General features: G+C 41.9%; 1 protein-coding gene across 3 annotated transcripts in view; it reads right to left on the bottom strand.

Moving 5' to 3' along the window:
• Positions 1-20,554, bottom strand: part of TLL1 (tolloid like 1) — a 224,192-nt gene that overhangs the window by 34,945 nt on the left and 168,693 nt on the right. For all 3 annotated transcript variants that reach the window (XM_077279466.1, XM_077279467.1, XM_077279468.1), the window contains 6 exons: positions 10,942-11,044; positions 8,822-8,938; positions 5,545-5,690; positions 4,129-4,324; positions 3,133-3,258; positions 2,470-2,630 (listed from right to left, as the gene is read on the bottom strand). In XM_077279466.1, the coding sequence (XP_077135581.1) occupies positions 2,470-2,630; positions 3,133-3,258; positions 4,129-4,324; positions 5,545-5,690; positions 8,822-8,938; positions 10,942-11,044 (849 nt within the window). The remainder of the gene's footprint in view (positions 1-2,469; positions 2,631-3,132; positions 3,259-4,128; positions 4,325-5,544; positions 5,691-8,821; positions 8,939-10,941; positions 11,045-20,554) is intronic.

Below are 20,554 nucleotides of genomic sequence, written 5' to 3'. Positions count from 1 at the left end.
TCTGCCGTCACTCAAATCTTCAGGGGCTTTCGGCGCCGCCCCCTCCGCGCTTTGTTCGCTTCAAAACCGGCGCCTGCACTGCGTTTAAGCTCTGGCCGTCTGACGTCCCAGCCAGGCTTGCAGACTGCGCCTGTGCGGGCATTGCAGCCACCCACCTTGGGAATCCCAGCCCCAGGATATTAATAAGGCAGGGTTTGCAATAAAGAGCTCAACAGAGGTTCAATACAGTCCTAGGAGACCTTACAGTGTTATACCTCTATTTTCTAGGTAATTAGAGCCTTTATTTGCTACAAATTACAAATATATATATATATATATATATATATATATATATTATTATTATTTTTTTTTTTAATTAAGTGAAGCGAGTGAAATTGAATTTCACATAATCCACCCAACTCTACCTATGACCATATAACCTCATCCTTACAGAGGTGATGGGCTGTCTGCCATCGGCTTATAGCCATGCATTCTCTGACAATATACCCACGCATGTTCTAGTTGTTCACCTGGCATATATGGCCAGATATAGGATAGTCATACACATTTGTTGTTGCTATCATTAAGCTACACGATCAAAAGGATATTTTTAACCCTTTCCCTGCCAACATCGAATCTGGCAGTGAGAGTGAATGTGGTGTGAATTACGTTAAATGATCTAATGTCTTTGATAAAAATGTTTTATGCTGGAATTTCCTAAGCTCCTTACAGCGAACCATGAATTGCTGTAGAAAATGCACCGATTGTTTTCAGCTATGTGTCTTTGCGTCCAGTCAAAGCTTTGTTTAAGAAAGTTCATTTGAGGCTCTATGTGTGTTATCAATTCATGGTCCATAAATCACAGCTGCATAACATACTGAAAAATAGGAAAAAAAATAACAAGGGCTTTAAAAAAAGACAAACCTTGGCTAAAGTTTCTACCTTCCCCCCCCCTCCAAGAAAAAAAAAAAGATTTGTTGGCGTTTCTCTTCATTTAATTCTGTTCAGTGAACTTAACTTCTGTCTAATAATAATTTGATGACAAACTATAAAACCCAAAAATGCTATAACTGATCATTAAAAAAAGAGAACAGTGGTATACTATGTGCTTTTAGTTTTACTGCACTGTTGCAATGCATATTGGTCACATGCTGATGTGGATAAATATTAAAAAAAAAATAATAGTGGACAGTTTTATAGGTTTTGTTTTGCCATAATATTAAAAAATATTAATTTTGCCGATGATTAATCCTAGATTCCTGTTCTAAATAGAACATTCTTTCTGTGGTATATAAAGTGCTGGTGGGGAGAGGAATCAAAATATTGCAAAAAAACAATCTTTGCCTCTCCTGGGTTCTTCCTTTCCAGCTGAAGGTGAATGCGCAGCAAACTGGCATTAGATGTGGAGTGACGCAGCAGCACTATGGGTAGAACAGCCCGACATCTGCAGGTATCACATCATACAGGTGTCCTGGCCTGATGAAACCTTTCATACAGGGTTTGCACTTTGTCAATTCAGTGCAGATTTTCAAATTGATTTTCCACATGTAAAATCCATAGCATATTAAAGTAACAGCAAAGTGGAGGAGTTGTACCTTAATCTTATCTACATGCTGTGTGTATTTTTGGTTTCAGTGTAGCAATCATGTAGAAATGCATATTTCGCTGCATTTTTAAATCAACTTTGTGTCAATTCTTTGCGCAAAATTATTGTAGATTTTGCCCACTCTAATGGAGAGGATAAAATTTGCACCAGAACAAAAATGGCAGCAAAATTCATGTGAAATGTAGATGGAGTCAAAAGTAGAAAAACTGGGGAAATGCTGTAAAAAAATCTGCACCAAATTTACAATAAGTGAACCCAGCCATAAGCAGTGAGCAGTTGGACAGATGATTAAGAGTAAGGTCATCAGCTCTGACCACCCATTCACTGCTATAAGTACCACCAGGAAAGTGGTGGTCTGAGTCAGTATGATATCAGCTCTGTTAACTGAAGGATGTCGGGACCAATTTTTCAGTCCGACATTTTATTTTTAGTCCGCACCAGTGTAAATTAGCCCAAATTTAAATGACACTTTAACTTTACGAAGTTTTCTTACTTGGATGAATCTGAATATTAATGACACTGTGCAGGATTGAAAAACAGTTGCTTGTTTACAGAAATAGCACCACACCTGTCCAAAGGTTGTGTCTGGTACTGCAGCTGAGCTGCATTGAATTAGATCAGGCAAAGTTGCAATAATATACACAACCTCTGGACAGGTTGTATTTGGTATTGATACACAATCTGCATCCATGAAATGTAATATATTGCTTGTTACCCAATACTCATACCTTAATGCATAAACACAGCACACGCTAAAAAAAACCTAAAACTATTGCTCTCCGTCAAATAAATATTACAAATGGTGACAAAATGAAAGTAGTCCAAGAAGGTGCAGCTTATAGCAAACTATGATGCTTAGATAGAACTAAGTGAGGAATACTTACTTCATTACCCTCTAGTTCAAAGTACTCAAACTTCACCGATATCCTGTACTGAGAGGGTGCAACCACCTGCCACACACAATTCTTATTAGAAGGATATTCTTTGGGCCATGCCGGGGTTGTTATAGTTCCATTGAGTTTGGTTAATAATCCTCCACATGCAGCTGAAAGGACAAAAAAGGAGACATCTTGTCAGAAATCTGTAATACTATAACTACCAGAATTATGAGGCGGTGCATTCATGCTGAATTAGCTAATAATCAGATGCATGAATATATAACGTAAAATATTTTTGCTGCATAATGGCAAGGCTACTAAACAAATGAACCTGTAAATACTGAATGTAACGTGATGGTACATTAGGTTACACAAACATGGGCAATCCCAGCATGTTTTGTGGCCGTCTAACAGACGCAAAAATGTGGCCATGGGGACTTGAAAATGTCACTCAGCACCCGTGATACTCGATGCATACCCGAGCACCTTAGGCAAACTCAAGTAATGAGTACTTCCGCTCATCACTAATTTTTACCTATTTTTAGTTCAGGTGTCATTTTTGCCCTCTTCGAGGCATCAGTTTTTCTTATACCGAAAAAGTAAACTCTGAATGGCACTCGGATGATGCGCAGTAAAATATCAAATTCACAGTTTTCCTACAAATATTACCTTCACAGCTTTTCTTGTCTGGACCAAGCTCATAACCGGGATCGCAAGAACACTTGAAACTTCCCAAAGTGTTCACGCAGCGTTGTTCACAGCCCCCATTGTCTGGTTTGGCACATTCATCTTCCTCTATTTTAAAATACAGAATGTTTAGGTAATTAGAAAGATCACATCTAATCCCATAAATAACGCTGCACCCCGTTCCCATACTACGGTCCCTATGGTATAACGGGCGTAAAATAGAAGAATCCGACAAAGAATATATGAAAACCCAAGGAGGGTCATATGAAGGATATGTTGTCTACAGAACGTTAATTACATATTCCCATAAACCCTGTGTTATATGCTAAAACAGATTATCCGAAGCTCTAAATCCAAAGGTTTCAGGTAACGGTAGTAAGAAGGAGGCAACTATAGCATCTGTGTGTCTGAATAGAACGGCATACAATGCACACAATTAAGGCCAATAGTAAAGAGATGGGTGGATGGGTAGGTGGATGGATGGGTAGGTGAATGGGTGGGCGAATGGATAGATGGGTAGGTGAATGGGTGGGTAAGTGGGTGGATGGGTAAGTTGGTGGATGGATGGATGGGTAAATGGATGGATGGGTAAGTGGCTGGATGGATGAGTGGGTGGATGAATGGATGGGTAAGTGGGTGGATGGATGGATGGGTAAATGGATGGATGGGTAAGTGGCTGGATGGATGGATGAGTGGGTGGATGGATGGGTAAGTGGCTGGATGCATGGGTGGGTGGATAAATGGATGGAGAATTTGTGCTATGTGGAGGAAAATACAAAGTAACTGTTTTATAAGCAAAGTCTGGAGGCCATTCATAACATCTTAGCACTACCGTGCCAGACTGCCAGAATTGTATTTACTCTGCCTGCTAAATATACATAAAGGTACCCTGACATGAAAATGCCAGTATCTCCATAACCCTAGTGTCTGCGAGGTGTAAGTGGTATGTAACAATATCCTAATTAAATATATTTTTACCCTTTAAAAAGTTAGCAGCGAACCCTGCTTTGTTTACAGTTGCATCTGATACAAACTTCATCCACAAGGTATTAGAGGTAGATCGGATATCATCCGGCTTATCATAGCCACAGAAATGTCCAATGAGAGGGCTGTTTTCACTGCTGCCATCTCTTACTTCTAAGTAATCGTAAGCACATGTGTCATGGCGCTCAATCTGCAAAATCAAAAGAAAGAAAAGGGTAAGGTGAGCATTCATGGGATTTCAGATCAAGTAACTAAAGATTGAGATGAACATCAGACAGAAGAAACCTTAAAAACACTAGAAATACCTCTTAACATACTTCAGGGAAAAAAAATAATGCAACCAGATCTACTGATTACCTGGATGCCTGCTCCAACCTTTACCTGAAAAACAATCAATATGACCCAATTGGTTACAACAGATTTATTCCCAATATACCACAAATGTTTCCATTTAATCCCAGTATAGTCCCAGTACACTAAAAATGTTTCTAAATATGGATATATAGGTCAGTATATTAACATGATGTTAATGTGGTCATTAGAGAGTTGGGAACGAATAGAGGAGGCGGTGCATGCATAGTTTTCTCCACTCACTATTATGGGGGTTCCAAAGATTTCTGAGTAATCAGCAATTTTTGGAACTTCTATAGAAGTGAATAGAAAGAGAGGCACGTTTCTGGCCACCTATTGCCGGTGGCACAAGGCCGGCCAAGCTCTTGAGATGGATGTGAATGTCATATATATGACCGCCACCTATCCGGCATTTACAACAGATCCTGCCAATATGCTATGAATGATCAAGACGAGAATACCCTTTTAAAGTTACATCTGACCTTTTTTGTATCATTGTATGTCTACGGGAAATTTAAGAGTTGTAAAGATAATTTTCGCCTGCTTTTGCAAGTAAAAAAAAACCCACTACTTGGACAGTTTTGATGCAGTCTGACAACAGAGGGCAATGTAAAGAAATTCATGTGACCCTATAACACCACACTTAAAGGGAAAGCTACGGATTAACAAATGGTCATATACATTTAAAGTACCATAATTAAAAGATACGGCTTTGTAGAAAATGGCAAATTATTCTGTCTACTATTTACTAAAGGCTAAAACTGGATTTATTATAAAGTATATACATTTTAATGATTAATTTATCATTGATGGTGAAGCAATTCAGTCTGCAAACATAGATTACAGACGCATGAAAGGAACCTACTGGCAGGACCTTTACATTTAATGAGAATATAGCATTTGTATATTGAAATCCATTTAATCCTCCCGAAAATGCATGCAGTGAAACAGGTCTCGCCCTAAGCTCGGCCTGTCAATGACAATTTGTTCAGTCTGCGTTACAGATTTCTAAAAGCAATACAATTTATCTGTGCCACCACTTAGGTCAGATAACATTACCTCAAACGCCTGGAAAATTAATCCTACATTGTAATTTTCGGCTACTGTTATTTTCCATATACATTCCTTTGATGGCCGGTAGTCGTCTGGGTAATTGGGAGATTGGATCTGCCCAGAATCTTTGTGGATCTCTCCACCACAAATTGCTGAAAATTCAAGTGAAAGGTTAGGAAAGGGGATTACAGAAATAGCAAAAAAAGACCAACATCTTTCTATATAAGACATAGAAAGCAGTTTAAAACTTGTTCCTTGCCTAGCAACTAATCAGATCTCAACTTTCATGTTTTCAACCGCGGTGATAAAACTAACTTTACAATGGGTAACAAAGACAGGTTTTCTTGCAGATCAGAGCCACTACCCATATAGAATTTTAGAATTGAAGTTAATGTCCAATTCTAAACAATCTTAAATTATCATGTAAGTAAAAGTAATGAATTCAGGAAATATTCAAATTAACGCTGACACAACGTCATCCATTCATCAAGTACCTTCAATGGTTCTTACAATTATGTGTCTATAGGATATTCTATAGTGACCTCATTGGATATTTTCATTTTAATATGGGCGCATGTCTTCACATTCATTAGCATCCTGTATTAGCTGGATACATACAGTAACTACTGAGAATTAGTATGTGAATGTTACGATAATAGTGTGCAGGGCCGGCTCCTGGTACACACAGGCCCTTGAGCGATAGACTAAATAGACCAGTAACGGCACAAGTGACTTTCTTTGCCATAAGGCCAGTCTCACACTTCCAGATAATTCCGGTACCGGAAAAAATCGGTACCGGAGTTATCCGTGTCCGTGTGTCCGTGAGCTCACGTAGGCCATCCGTGTGGCACATGTGCGGCAGCCGTGTGCCGCCTGGGTACCACACGGACCGTGCAGGAGAGACAGCGCTAAAGTTTAGCGCTGTCCCCTGCATCGTGCTGAAGCCGCGATTCATATCTTCTGTGCAGCAGCGTTTGCTGTAAAAAAGATATGAATAATACATTTTTTTAGTGGTATTTCGTGTTTAAAATAAAGCTCCATGTCCCCACCCCGTACGCCCCCCCGCTGTTCTGAAAATACTCACCCGCCTCCCTCGCAGTGTCCTGTCCTGGCCGCAGCTTCTCCTGTATGCGGTCACGTGGGGCCGCTCATTTACAGTAATGAATATGCGGCTCCACCCCTATGGGAGGTGGAGCCGCATATTCATGACTGTAATCGGCAGCCCCACGTGACCGCATACAGTAGAAGGTGCGGCCAGGACAGGAAGCAGCGACTGCCAACGAGGGAGCCGGGTGAGTATTTTCAGAACAGCGGGGGGGGCGCACAGGGGGTGGGGACATGGAGCTTTATTTTAAACACGAAATACCACTAAAAAAATGGATTATTCATATCTTCTTTACAGCAAACGCTGCTGCACAGAAGATATGAATCGCGGCTTCAGCACCATGTGGAGGGGACAGCGCTTACTGTAGCGCTGTCTCCTGCACGGCACACGGACTGCACACGGACAACGGTACGTGTTTTACATTGACTTTAATGGGTCCGTGTAATACGTGCGCTCCCACGAACACTGACATGTCTCCGTGTTTGGCACACGGAGACACGGTCCGCAAAAAATCAATGACATCTGCACAGATGCATTGATTTTAATGTGTCTACGTGTGTCAGTGGCTCCGGTACGTGAGGGAACTGTCACCTCACGTACCGGAGCCACTGACGTGTGAAACCGGCCTTACATGGTTTTATGAAAGCCTCTTTCTGCAAAAGGAGTTGTAATTTTTTACACTACTTTGCCATACATATTTAGTATTACATTTCTATGAAACTATTACTATGGGTTAAATGTGGTGAAAAAAGCAACTGTGCAGTTTTTATTTATTCCAATTATATACCACTGTGCTCTGTATTTGGCTTGGTTCAGACCAATGTAATTTAATGAGGCAGGGCAGATGAGCACCTTTTTTGACTTACAGAGTATTTATGTGAAATAATTATGTGATCACGCACTAGTTCCGTGTGACGGATGATATTTGTCCATCCAAGTCTATGGGTGCGGAAAAAAACGGATGCCATGCTGAGACAGTATAACATCTGATTTTTACAGATACATTGCAATTTTACAATATAAGAAACTGTAAATAGTCTTATAAAATATAAATTGCTTCTCCCATAAAAAGAATGGATTACATACAAAAGACAAGTGAGAAAAAAATGGAGTTTTCTGCATAAAACGCACTATTCTTTATAATGTGAACGTATAAAAATAATAATTAGCTGCCTACAGTTTTGGGATTTTCAAAAGCGTAACAAAAATTGTGTTTTAAAGTGATTGTCCAGCATTGGAGAAACGCCTCCCACTGTGTACTAAATAAAATAAGAAAGAAAAAAAAAAAAAGAGAGAGAGAATACTTACCTACCGAAGTGACACTGCTCCTCCTCTCTCAGCAATCTTGTAACATTGTTTATGTCATGCGAGCGCTGCAGTCCATCAACGATCGCTGATGGGCTACAACCAATTGAATCTAATGAAATAGTTCTGTCTGATGGAACTGTGAAGGCTGCAGACCATCAGTACCCGCTGGTGGGCTCACGTCACATTATGTCACCATGTCTCTTGTGGACACAGTGCAAGGAGCAAGGAGGTCTGGGAGACGAGCACACTGGGGGCATTCAAAAAGAATTATCCAGTCACGTAACATATTTTTGGGGGCTGTTTATTTTAAGTAACTTTATTCCCCCAGAAAATTCACTGACTTTCTTTTCTACTTGTAGTATCCTGACCTATTGGTATATACGAGGTCCATTCTCTCATCGACAAAGGTCTAGCCTGTCACCCACTGGGGAATGTGCACCCAATAAGCATTTGGTGCAGAGATCTCTGCATCTCTTGGCATGAAATAGGCTGCGTAAAATAGGCAGCTTTTTAATAAATGTTTGTTGCAGATTTTTCCTCATTCATTATTTAAACACATCCAATTGTGGAAGTTATTAGTATCCCAACATATATTGATTAAAATGAACTATTGTTCATGGGAAAACCCCTTTAAATATGATTTCTGACAATAAAAAGTTATGGCCTGCAGCTATCCCTAGAACTAGTGGGCAGTGACTCTTTTCTCCTCAGTTTGAGAGCGTTATGTTGTGGAATGTATGCAAACATTTCAATCCGAGGGAATTGGTCTTCCATTGGTGAACCTTTATAAATCTGTCATATGCATATTGCAAAACACAATTATATATACTTCTGTCATAATTACATCTATTTATATGGCTATTATCTTACCTTCATAAATTGCAGAAAACCCTTTCCCGACCCAGTTACTGCTGCTTCTTAACTCGATCCACATTCTGCTGTCTGTTGATGTCAAGACCTCCGGAAGTTTATCGCCACAGAACCTGCCTAGAAGTAGAAAAGACATATAAACAATAATAGAATAAATATTATGTATACGGTATATAACTGGTGTGAGGTATCCTAGGACATACTCTAATCTTATCTTTTATTACATGACAAAATCTCATATTTATAAGTAGAAATTATGATATATGAAACAGAACTCTAAGACACAGATAACCAAGAAGCACTATGGCAATGTGCCAGCTAGATGTTGCATATCATACCTCTTCATGAAATATCACCATTACCATGCTGGCAGATAATAGTAAAGTAGAGGGAAGTAGAGAGACCTGCTGAACATTGAGTCCTATAAGTCAATGTTCAACCCACACCGGAGCCTTGCAACAATCCTTTTTCGGGGTGTTTTCCCCTCCTCTGTGTGAGCAGAGTTTGCCTGGCTGAGTGTAATGCCATTGAGACAATGTAGAGGAATGCTGCTTCTCCTTAGGCCACATTCACATGTTCAGTATTTGGTCAGTATTTTACATCAGTATTTGTAAGCCAAAATCAGGAGGAGAAAAATCAGAGGAAAAGTAAAATAGAAATATGTCACCAATTCTGCATTTTTCACCCACTCCTGGTTTTGGCTTACAAATACTGAACATGTGAATGTGACCTATAAGAGAACAAATTAGTACAGAGTCTTACCAATGGGGAGTAAACACTCCAAAAAGGCTGTTTTGTAAATTAATTTCTGGCTTGGAATTTATCCCTTGTCATATTGCAAGACTTGTGTGAGGCAGTGACCCGTTACAGCTAGGGGGCACTGTATGTGCTCTCCAGAATGTGTATGGAAGCGTAGTGAGGCCATGAGGGCGTACTACAGATACAGGTGTGGCTGTAATTAGAATGGTGAAGCAGTGACTGATTAAAAGCCCTGTAGTAGAGGGGGAGGTGTGTCAGTGTTGAGCTAGGAAACAGACAGAGCAGTTGGCTGCAGAGCTCTCTCTGTGTGGCGCAGAAGGAACCAAAGAGACTGACACCCTGCGATTTGGGTTGTCTTGTGTTTACCCGGCTGCAATCCGGAGGATAAAGAGTTCAGTGCACTGAGTGAGTACAGAGACTTGATACCGGCGTGTGGTCACCCAGGGAAACTGGACAGATGGAAGTACGGCCTGTTTATTGACTGCATCATATAGCCATGTATTACTAATGGACTGTATGAAGAAGCCGTATAATGTATAGACTGTGTGAAGTAACACAATAAAGGAACGTTTTGTTTGAACTTGTTTGGGTCACTGCCGTTTCACTGTGTATGGTCCTACCGCTGCATCACACTTGTTAAAAGTTAAGGAGTCAGGACATTGACTTACAGGTTGACTACCTCTCCTACATGGTAGTCGCGAGATAGCTCCACCACACAACAAAATAAAATAATTTGCATACTTTTCTCCCAAAGAGAATTGCCTGTAAGGCGCCGTACTCAGCTGATGTCTTTAAATCAAGAAGCAGAGATTCCTCCATTGAGTGCCTCAATTGTGTCGCACTCAACCAACTCTGGAAATGCAATTTGTTAAAATTCGACTCAACGTCAGTCCATAATGGATCGATCCACTCATTTTTAGTCAAGACTCCACCATACTTAAAAGTTAAAAGGTGGGGCACACAGTAGAAAAAACTTTGGCATTGGTATTGTAGCATGATACAAATACTTCAAATGGCAAATTCTACACAACAGGATGTTATTCAACTAAATACTGATTTTCATAAATATTTAAAGTTCTTATGAGAGTCCAGCTGTACATACATTATTGTTATATAAAAGAGAATCTGGCACGTATTTAATGCAAGAAGAGAAACATGGTTTTATTTGGACTGCAATCCAGTATTTGAAATGTTTCGGTCTGACACTCAAACCTTCATCAGACCAGTTGTGTGAATGGATTGATAAGTAGCGCTATATAGATAGGGGTTAACAACCCAAAAAGATGTGCGGTCGTCAAATGATTAACTATTGAGCAGCTAATCTGCATTTTGTACCATGCAAACAGGTAGAGATTACCTACCCAGCAATGGGGATTCTCTCCAATAGCCATCTCGAACTTCAATGTAGTCATACCAGCAGAAACTGCTCTTGTAAACATCCATTGTTGTGAAATTTAAAACAATCTGTAAAATAGTCAAATATATTAACATAAATGTGATACAATGACATGTATTTAGCTCTTCACTACAGAATTATTGGCAACCTAATTAAACATCTTTTCCATTAAATAGCAATGTGTCCTCTGGACTGGCCATTTGTGATCAGTAAGGGTCAGACTCCCAAAGCTACTACAGCCTAAAGCAGCTAAGTCCAATAAAAGTGGATAGGACAGAGCTGCAGCACCTTAAAACATATGTACGGGACTGTGCCAGCTAAATCATAAATGAAACAAATTGGAAGGGTCCTGCGAGGAGTCAAAACTGGACAAACCCCTTCCCACCAGGAAAGTTCATCAATATTATCTTAATATATGATTTCACAAAAAAATTGGAAGGGTCCTGTGAGGAGTCAAAACTGGACAAACCCCTTCCCACCAGGACAGTTCATCAATATTATCTTAATATATGATTTCACTGCACATTCGCAAGATGATTTCACTGCACTCAAACAAGCAACACTCGCATTCAAATCAGCTCTCACCTCTGTAAAACAGGCCTACTTCACAACCCTCATATCTTCCTTATCCCACAACCCCAAACAGTTGTTCAACACTTTTAACTCCCTCCTCCGCCCGCCACTGCCCCCTCCGAGTTTCCTAATCGTTACCGAGGACTTTGCCACGCACTTCAAAAATAGGATCGACCAAACAAGGCAAATCTTCATCGTCAAACCACCACAACCCCTTTGTACACCAGACCAATGCCCAAACCCCATAACTTCCCTCTCCAAAATCACTGAAGGGGAGCTTGCTCATCTTCTCTCCAAATCACACCTCACCACTTGTGCACTTGACCCCATCCCATCCCACCCCAACTCCTTCCCAACCTCACCACCACACTAATCCCATCCCTAACCCATCTCTTCAACCTATCACTAACTTCTGGTACCTTCCCCACTGCTTTCAAACATGCCACAATTACAACTATCCTCAAAAAGCCATCTCTTGACCCAAGCGCTATGTCCAGCTATCGCCCCATATCTTTGCTCCCATTTGCATCCAAACTCCTTGAGCAGCACGTCCATGCTGAACTTTCCTCTCACTTTGCATCTAACTCTCTCTTTGACAACCTACAATTTGGCTTCTGTCCCCACCATTCCACTGAGACTGCCCTGACCAAAATTACTAACGACTTACAGCCAGAGCTAACAGACAATTCTCTATATTCCTCCTTCTAGACATGTCCTCTGCCTTCGATACAGTTGACCACTGCCTCCTACTACAGATCCTCTCTTCCTTTGGGGTCAAAGACCTCGCCCTATCTTGGATCTCCTCATACCTTACCAACCGCACATTTAGCGTTTCCTACTCCCATACTACCTCTTCATCTCACCCCCTCTCTGTTGGTGTCCCTCAAGGCTCTGTCCTTGGGCCCTTACTCTTCTCAATCTATACACTCGGCCTGGGACAACTCATAAGGTCCTATTGCTTCCAGTACCATCTATAAGCTGATGACACTCAGATCTACCTCTCTGGCCCAGATGTCACCTCTCTGCTCTCCAGAATCCCGGAGTGTCTATCAGCCATATCCTCCTCCTTCTCTTCTCGCTTCTTCAAGCTCAATGTGGACAAATCTGAACTAATTATCTTTCCTCCATCTCGCATATCTTCCCTACCTTATCTATCTGTCTAAATAAATGAAACCACACTTTCCCCTGTCCCCAAAATCCGCTGCCTCGGAGTAACCCTGGACTCTGCTCTGTCCTTCAAACCGCACATTCAAGCTCTCGCCACCTCCTGTCGCCTCCAGCTCAAAAATATTTTCAGAATCCGTCCTTTCCTCAACCCTCACTCTACCAAAATGCTTGTGCATGCCCTAATCATCTCCCGCCTCGACTACTGCAACATACTCCTCTGTGGCCTACCTTCTAACACTCTCGCACCCCTTCAGTCCATCCTTAACTCTGCTGCCCGACTAATTAATCTCTCTCCTCGCTACACTCCTGCTTCCCCTCTTTGCAAATCTCTTCACTGGCTCCCAATTTCCCAGCGTATCCAGTTTAAACTACTAACACTGACCTAGAAAGCCATCCATAACCTTTCTCCTCCGTATATTTCCAAACTAATCTCTCAATATCTTTCCTCATGTAATCTCCGGTCCTCCCAAGACCTCCTTCTCTCCTCCACGCTTATTCGCTCCTCACCCAATCGCCTCCAAGACTTCTCCCGAATATCCCCATCCTCTGGAATTCTGTACCCCAACACATCCAGTTATTCACCACATTTGGATCCTTCAAAAGAAACCTGAAAACTCACCTCTTCAAAGAAGCTTACAGCCTGTAATGACCACACGGCCACCTCAACACCATCGGAGCTAATGCAACCCTCGACCTACTGACCTTGCCCATAATCCTGTAGAATGTAAGCCCGCAAGGGCAGGGTCCTCTTCCCTCTGTATCAGTCTGTCATTGTTAGTTTTGTTTACTGTAAGTGATATTTGTATTTTGATGTTACCCCTTCTCATGTACAGCACCATCGAATTAATGGTGCTATATAAATAAATAATAATAATAATAATAATAATAATAATATATACGGTACTTACCTTGTAATGTATTCACATCCTGTTCCGCCCAGATGTGTCCGGATCCCAAAATTCAAGAGGCGGAAGTTCACTGAGCTCCATATTGGGACACCCAAGTGATGGGTGTCTCAATATGGAAACTGCTGGTGGTACCAGCCCTCTTGCATGGTACCATCAGCGGAACACCGTCGCACCACACACACACACACACACACACAAACACACACTGTGTATGCCGTACGCACCACACACACACTGTATACGCTGTACGCAGCCTCTTGCAGGGTACCACCAATGGAACACTGTCGCGAACATGCCGCCTCCGGGATGAGCCGAATGATTCACTGACCACCACCATCTTTGTACAGGAGGAGCGCATGCGCAGTTTTAATGTGGCCGCCACTATCTGTCTGCACAAAGATGACGGCGGTCTGATTTACTGTGCCTGCACGAATTCTGCGCAGCCACAGTGAATCATTCGGCTGATCCCGGAGGCAGATGTGTGACGTGCCTACAGGCAGAGGAAGCCAGGCACATTAAAGGGGTTTTCCCCACAAACAAAAGTTAATTTTAAAAATTGTCTGTGTCTGACCATGTATGGAGCATACCATATCTCCTGGGCAGGGGAGGAAGCACAAGACAATACTGACATTACAGCAGGGGATCACAGAGGATTTCTTTTGTCAGGTAAAATATTTCACTGACTGTTTTTTAAACAATATTTTACCTCACAAAATGTATCCTCTGCGATCTCCTGCTGTAATGTCAGTATGGTCTTTTGCTTCCTCCCCTGCCCAGGAGCTGTGGTATGTTCTGTACACGGTCAGACACAGTTTTAATTTTTAAAATGAACTTTCGTTCATGGGAAAATCCCTTCAAAAAGCAAATATCAACGCCAACATGGCTCCTCATAAAAAGTACGCCAATGACAATGAAAGGAAAGCAAAGGCACAACGACTTTGCTTTCATTTTAACACAGGGGGAGGGGTGAGTGCACATAGCAAAGAGGACACACAGGGGGAGACAGCTCAAACAAGAGAACACATGAGGGAAGAAGACAGCACAGTGGTGGAGAGAGCAGACAAGGGGGAGAGCACATGGGGTCCACAGGTCAAAGAAGAGATGACATGAGAGGAGAAGGCAGCAGTTGGGGGAGAGAGAAAGCGCACAGGGGTGAGAGAGACAGAGCACAGGAAACAGCTCAAACGGGACAGCATATGGGGGGAGAACAGCACAGGAAGGAGAAAGACAGCAGACAAGGGGGATAGCACATGGGGTAGACAGGTCAAAGAGGAGAGCACAGACGGGAGAAGTCAGCATATGGGGAAAGAGAGAGTGGATAGGTGGGTGAGCACATGGGGGGAGATTCTCAACGCTGCAAAGCCTGCCCCATCGTGACATTACCGCACTCCCATGCGATATAATAGTAACTGGATGGAGGCCCGATTCTAACAGCATAATATAAGGCATAGACCCCAATTCTAGTGATGTCACTTACTGGGCTGCTTGGTGTAGTTTTGATAGAATCCCTGTTTTGACTGATGTAGATGTAGTAGAGCTAAAACTTCTGGGCTGTGTATAACCCCGCCCTATACACTGCCCACACCACTGATTGGCATCTTCCCGGGTACATTGTTAGCAAACTACCAATCAGTGGTGGGGGCAGGGTTATACAGTTTAACTGGACTGTCCTGCACATGAGACCTAGTCATGCAGTGTTAATCTCCTGATGATAAAATATGAATTGTATTGAAACTACAGCACAGCCTAATAAGTGACACATTCCTGGAATCGGGGTATCTGTCCTTATATTATGCTGGTCTCAGATTAAATAGCAAAAACCATTTGACAGGTTCACTTTAATTATGTTCTATTAGATTTCTTAGCAATGTTCACTGTTGCAGCAGTTAAAAGATGAGATTACTAGAGGTGTCTATACTGACAATTTGTCCAATGTTTGTTAGATAAGGTAGCACAAAATTGGCCATATAAGCAAATTTTGCTATTGCACTCTAGCATCAATTAACATAATTTGTCATGCATCTCATTAACCTTGACAGCGCAATTTCTTGGCAAGTTATTTTAAGAATAATAATATTGCTTGTCGGAGGTACGGTAAACAGCTATATCAGCAGCTATGAAATATTGGAATTACACTTGTGAAGAATTGCCAACAGCAGAACTGAGCAAATCATTAAAAAAAATTCTCCTGTGTGTTCATACTTCAAAATGTGAGGAGCCTGGAGATTTGCCAGTTATTTATACACCTAAAATCAGTAGAAAAATACAATCCTATGACAATCAGAACTCAACATTTTCAATGTGAAGAGACCTTTCATTTTTTTAGCTTTGAACTCCTCACACTGCTTTTTGTACATTACATCTGTATTGCCAGTGACATCTAACAAATATTTTATGGCTAGGAGTTTGAACTCATCACTGGTAGAATAGAAATGGGGACTTTTCCATTCCAGTTTCTTCTCTAGTGAACTCCCAATTAGTACACACAAAACAAACAAAATCTATATATATAATTGTCTAAGGGTTTTTCTGTCTGTCTGTCCTGGAAATCCCGCATCTCTGATTGGTCGAGGCCGCCAGGCGACGGGCACAGTATCGACGTAGACGTCATAATGGTTGCCATGGCGACGATGATGTCATAAAGGTTGCCTCGACCAATCAGCGACGGGCACAGTCTGCCGCGAATTCTGGAATCATCATTGTCCATATACTACGGGGACATGCATATTCTAGAATACCCGATGCGTTAGAATCGGGCCACAGTCTAGTAGTTTTATAAGAACCTTTGGAGGAGTAGATAAAAGTCATTAAACTGCCAGAAAGCTGTACTCTTAGGGTATGTGTCCACGTTCAGGAAACGCTGCGTGTAACACGCATCCATCGGCCCTGCGACTCTGGACATGCTGCGCGTCTTTTAAGATCGCAGCATGTCCGTGTTCCTTGCGGCGACACTGCGACGCCGCAAGGAATAACACAGGGCCCTATGTGTAGAGTGCGATGATGCCGGATGTGTGCAATGAACACATCCGGCATCATCATCCGGCATCATCCGGCATCATCGCGTCAAGGAAGGGGGTGGGGCTTAGCGCCGAGCGGGTTTGCCACACAGACGATACCGCCGGCCATCCTGATCGTGGACACATACCCTAAGGGTATGTTTCCACGTTCAGGAAACGCAGCGTCCAGATGTTACAGCATAGTGGAGGGGATTTAATGAAATCCCGTCTCCACTATTCAGTAAAAAACGCATGCGGCATACTCGGCGAAAACGCACATGCAGCACGTCTTTTAAGAACGCAGCATGTCCTTACATTGCAGAAAAAACACAGGTGACTTGCCAGTGACCTCAGGTGCAGATTTGGTCAGGATTTTACTTGCATAAAATCCTGACCAAATCCTGAAGCAATCCTGAACGTGGACACATACCCTTAAGTGAAAATGGAAAGGATTGTGCTTTATTTTTCTATAAGAAATAGTGATATTTATAAACATTAACACATGGGCCAATAAAGAGCACCTTACAACTGCCTTATGGAGTGCTGCTTCAACTTTTTTTGAGATATAGATATATAAACAACTGAAATTATGTCTTATATTCTAGGTTCTTCAAAGTAGCCACCTTTTGCTTTGATGACTGCTTTGCACACTCTTGGCATTCTCTTGATGAGCTTCAAGAGGTAGTCACCGGGAATGGTTTTCACTTCACAGGTGTGCCCTGTCAGGTTTACTAAGTGGGATTTCTTGCCTTATAAATGGGGTTGGGACCATCAGTTGTGTTGTGCAGAAGTCTGGTGGATACACAGGTTATAGTCCTACTGAATAGACTGTTAGAATTTGTATTATGGCAAGAAAAAAACAGCTAAGTAAAGAGAAACGAGTGGCCATCATTACTTTAAGAAATGAAAGTCAGTCAGTCCGAAAAATTGGGAAAACTTTGAAAGTGTCCCCAAGTGCAGTGGCAAAAACCATCAAGCGCTACAAAGAAACTGGCTCACATGAGGACCGCCCCTGGAAAGGAAGACCAAGAGTCACCTCTGCTTCTAAGGATAAGTTTATCCGAGTCACCAGGCTCAGAAATTGTAGGTTAACAGCAGCTCAGATTAGAGACCAGGTCAATGCCACACAGAGTTCTAGCAGCAGACACATCTCTACAACAACTGTTAAGAGGAGACTGTGTGCAGCAGGCCTTCATGGTAAAATACCTGCTAGGAAACCACTGCTAAGGACAGGCAACAAGCAGAAGAGACTTGTTTGGGCTAAAGGACACAAGGAATGGACTTTAGACCAGTGGAAATCTGTGCTTTGGTCTGATGAGTCCAAATTTGAGATCTTTGGTTCCAACCACCGTGTCTTTGTGCGACGCAGAAAAGGTGAACGGATGGACTCTACATGCCTGGTTCCCACCGTGAAGCATGGAGGAGGAGGAGTGATGGTGTGGGGGTGCTTTGCTGGTGACACTGTTGTGGATTTATTCAAAATTGAAGGCATACTGAACCAGCATGGCTACCACAGCATCTTGCTATGGCATGCTATTCCATCCGGTTCGCGTTTAGTTGGACCATCATTTATTTTTCAACAGGACAATGACCCCAAACACAGCTTCAGGCTGTGTAAGGGATATCTGACGAAGAAGGAGAGTGATGGGGTGCTACGCCAGATGACCTGGCCTCCACAGTCACCAGACCTGAACCCAATCGAGATGGTTTGGGGTGAGCTGGACCGCAGAGTGAAGGCAAAAGGGCCAACAAGTGCCAAGCATCTCTGGGAACTCCTTCAAGATTGTTGGAAGACCATTTCCGGTGACTACCTTTTGAAGCTCATCAAGAGAATGCCAAGCGTGTGCAAAGCAGTCATCAAAGCAAAAGGTGGCTACTTTGAAGAACCTAGAATATAAGACATAATTTCAGTTGTTTCACACTTTTTTGTTAAGTATATAATTCCACATGTGTTAATTCATAGTTTTGATACCTTCAGTGTGAATTTACAATTTTCATAGTCGTGAAAACACAGAAAAATCTTTAAATGAGGTGTGTCCAAACTTTTGGTCTGTGCTGTATGTATATATATAGAATACAGAATTCTTAAAAAGCGCTCCACAAAAGGGATGACAGGAGAGTTTTAAAAAGAAACTCTTAGCAAAATCAATCCTCCACCATCTCTCCACCAGAGCACACATATACTGTATATATATATATATTGTACTTCATGATAGTGGTAAAATTTCTTCGATATAACGTGCGTTTATTTGTGAAAAAAATGGAAATTTGGCGAAAATTTAGAAAATTTTGCAATTTTCCAACTTGCCCTTAAATCACAGAGATATGTCACACAAAATACTTAATAAGTAACATTTCTGACATGTTTACTTTACATCAGCACAATTTGGGAACCAAAATTTTTTTTGTTAAGGAGTTATAAGGGTTAAAATTTGACTAGCAATTTCTCATTTTTACAACATCAATATTTTTTAGGGACCACATCACATTTGAAGTCATTTTGTGGGGTCTATATGATATAAAATAACCAAGTGTGACACCATTCTAAAAACTGCACCTCTCAAGGTGCTCTAAACCACATTCAAGAAGTTTATTAACCCTTCAGGTGTTTTACAGGAATTTTTGGAATGTTTAAAAAAAAATGAACATTTAACTTTTTTTTCACAAAAAATATACTTCAGCTCCAATTTGTTTTATTTTACCAAAGGTAACAGGAGAAAATGGAACCCAAAAGTTGTTGTACAATTTGTTCTGAGTACGCTGATATCCCATATGTGGGGGTAAACCACTGTTTGGGCACATGGCAGAGCTCGGAAGGGAAGGAACGCCATTTGACTTTTCAATGCAAAATTGACTGGACTTGAGATGGGACGCCATGTTGCGTTTGGAGAGCCCCTGATGTGACTAAACATTGAAACCCCCCACACGTGACACCATTTTGGAAAGTAGACCCCCTAAGGAACTTATCTAGATGTGTTTTGACAGCTTTGAACCCCCAAGTGTTTCACTACAGTTTATAACTCTTTTTTTTTTTTCACAAAAATTACTTTTTAGCCCCCAGTTTTGTATTTTCCCAAGGGTAACAGGAGAAATTCGACCCCAAAAGTTGTTATGCAATTTGTCCTGAGTACACTGATACCCCATATGTGGGGGGAACCACCGTTTGGGCGCATGGCAGAGCTTGGAAGGGAAGGAGCGCCATTTGGAATGCAGACTTCGATGGATTGATCTGCAGGCGTCACGTTGCATTTGCAAAGCCCCTGATGCACCTAAACAGTAGAAATCCCCCACAAGTGACCCCATATTGGAAACTAGACCCCCCAAGGAACTTATCTAGGTGTGTTGTGAGAACTTTGAACCCCCAAGTGTTTCACTACAGTTTATAACGCAGAGTCATGAAAATAAAAATTAATTTTTTCCCACAAAAATGTATTTTTAGCCCCCCAAATGTTTATTTTCCCACGGGTAACAAGAGAAATTGGACCCCAAAAGTTGTTGTCCAATTTGTCCTGAGTATGCTGATACCCCATATGTTGGGGTAATCCCCTGTTTTGGCGCACCGGAGAGCTCGGAAGGGAAGGAGCACTATTTTAATTTTTCAACGCAGAATTGGCTGGAAATGAGATCGGACGCCATGTCACGTTTGGAGAGCCCTGATGTGCCTAAACAGCGGAAACCCCCAATTCTAACTGAAACCCTATCCCAAACACACCCCTAACCCTAATCCCAACCATAACCCTAACCACACCCCTAACCCTGACACACCCCCAACCGTAAATGTAATCCAAACACTAACCCTAACTTTAGCTCCAACCCTAACTTTAGCCCCAAACCTAACTTTAGCCCCAACCCTAACTTTAGCCCCAACCCTAACTGTAGCCAAACCCTAACTGTAGCCCTAACCCTAACTGTAGCCCTAACCCTAGCCCCAACC

Source organism: Ranitomeya variabilis, chromosome 1 (assembly GCF_051348905.1).
Source record: "Ranitomeya variabilis isolate aRanVar5 chromosome 1, aRanVar5.hap1, whole genome shotgun sequence".
Classification (NCBI taxonomy): Eukaryota; Metazoa; Chordata; class Amphibia; order Anura; family Dendrobatidae; genus Ranitomeya; species Ranitomeya variabilis.
The sequence above is the reverse complement of the archived record's forward strand: the minus strand, read 5'-3'. Positions and strand labels throughout refer to the sequence as shown.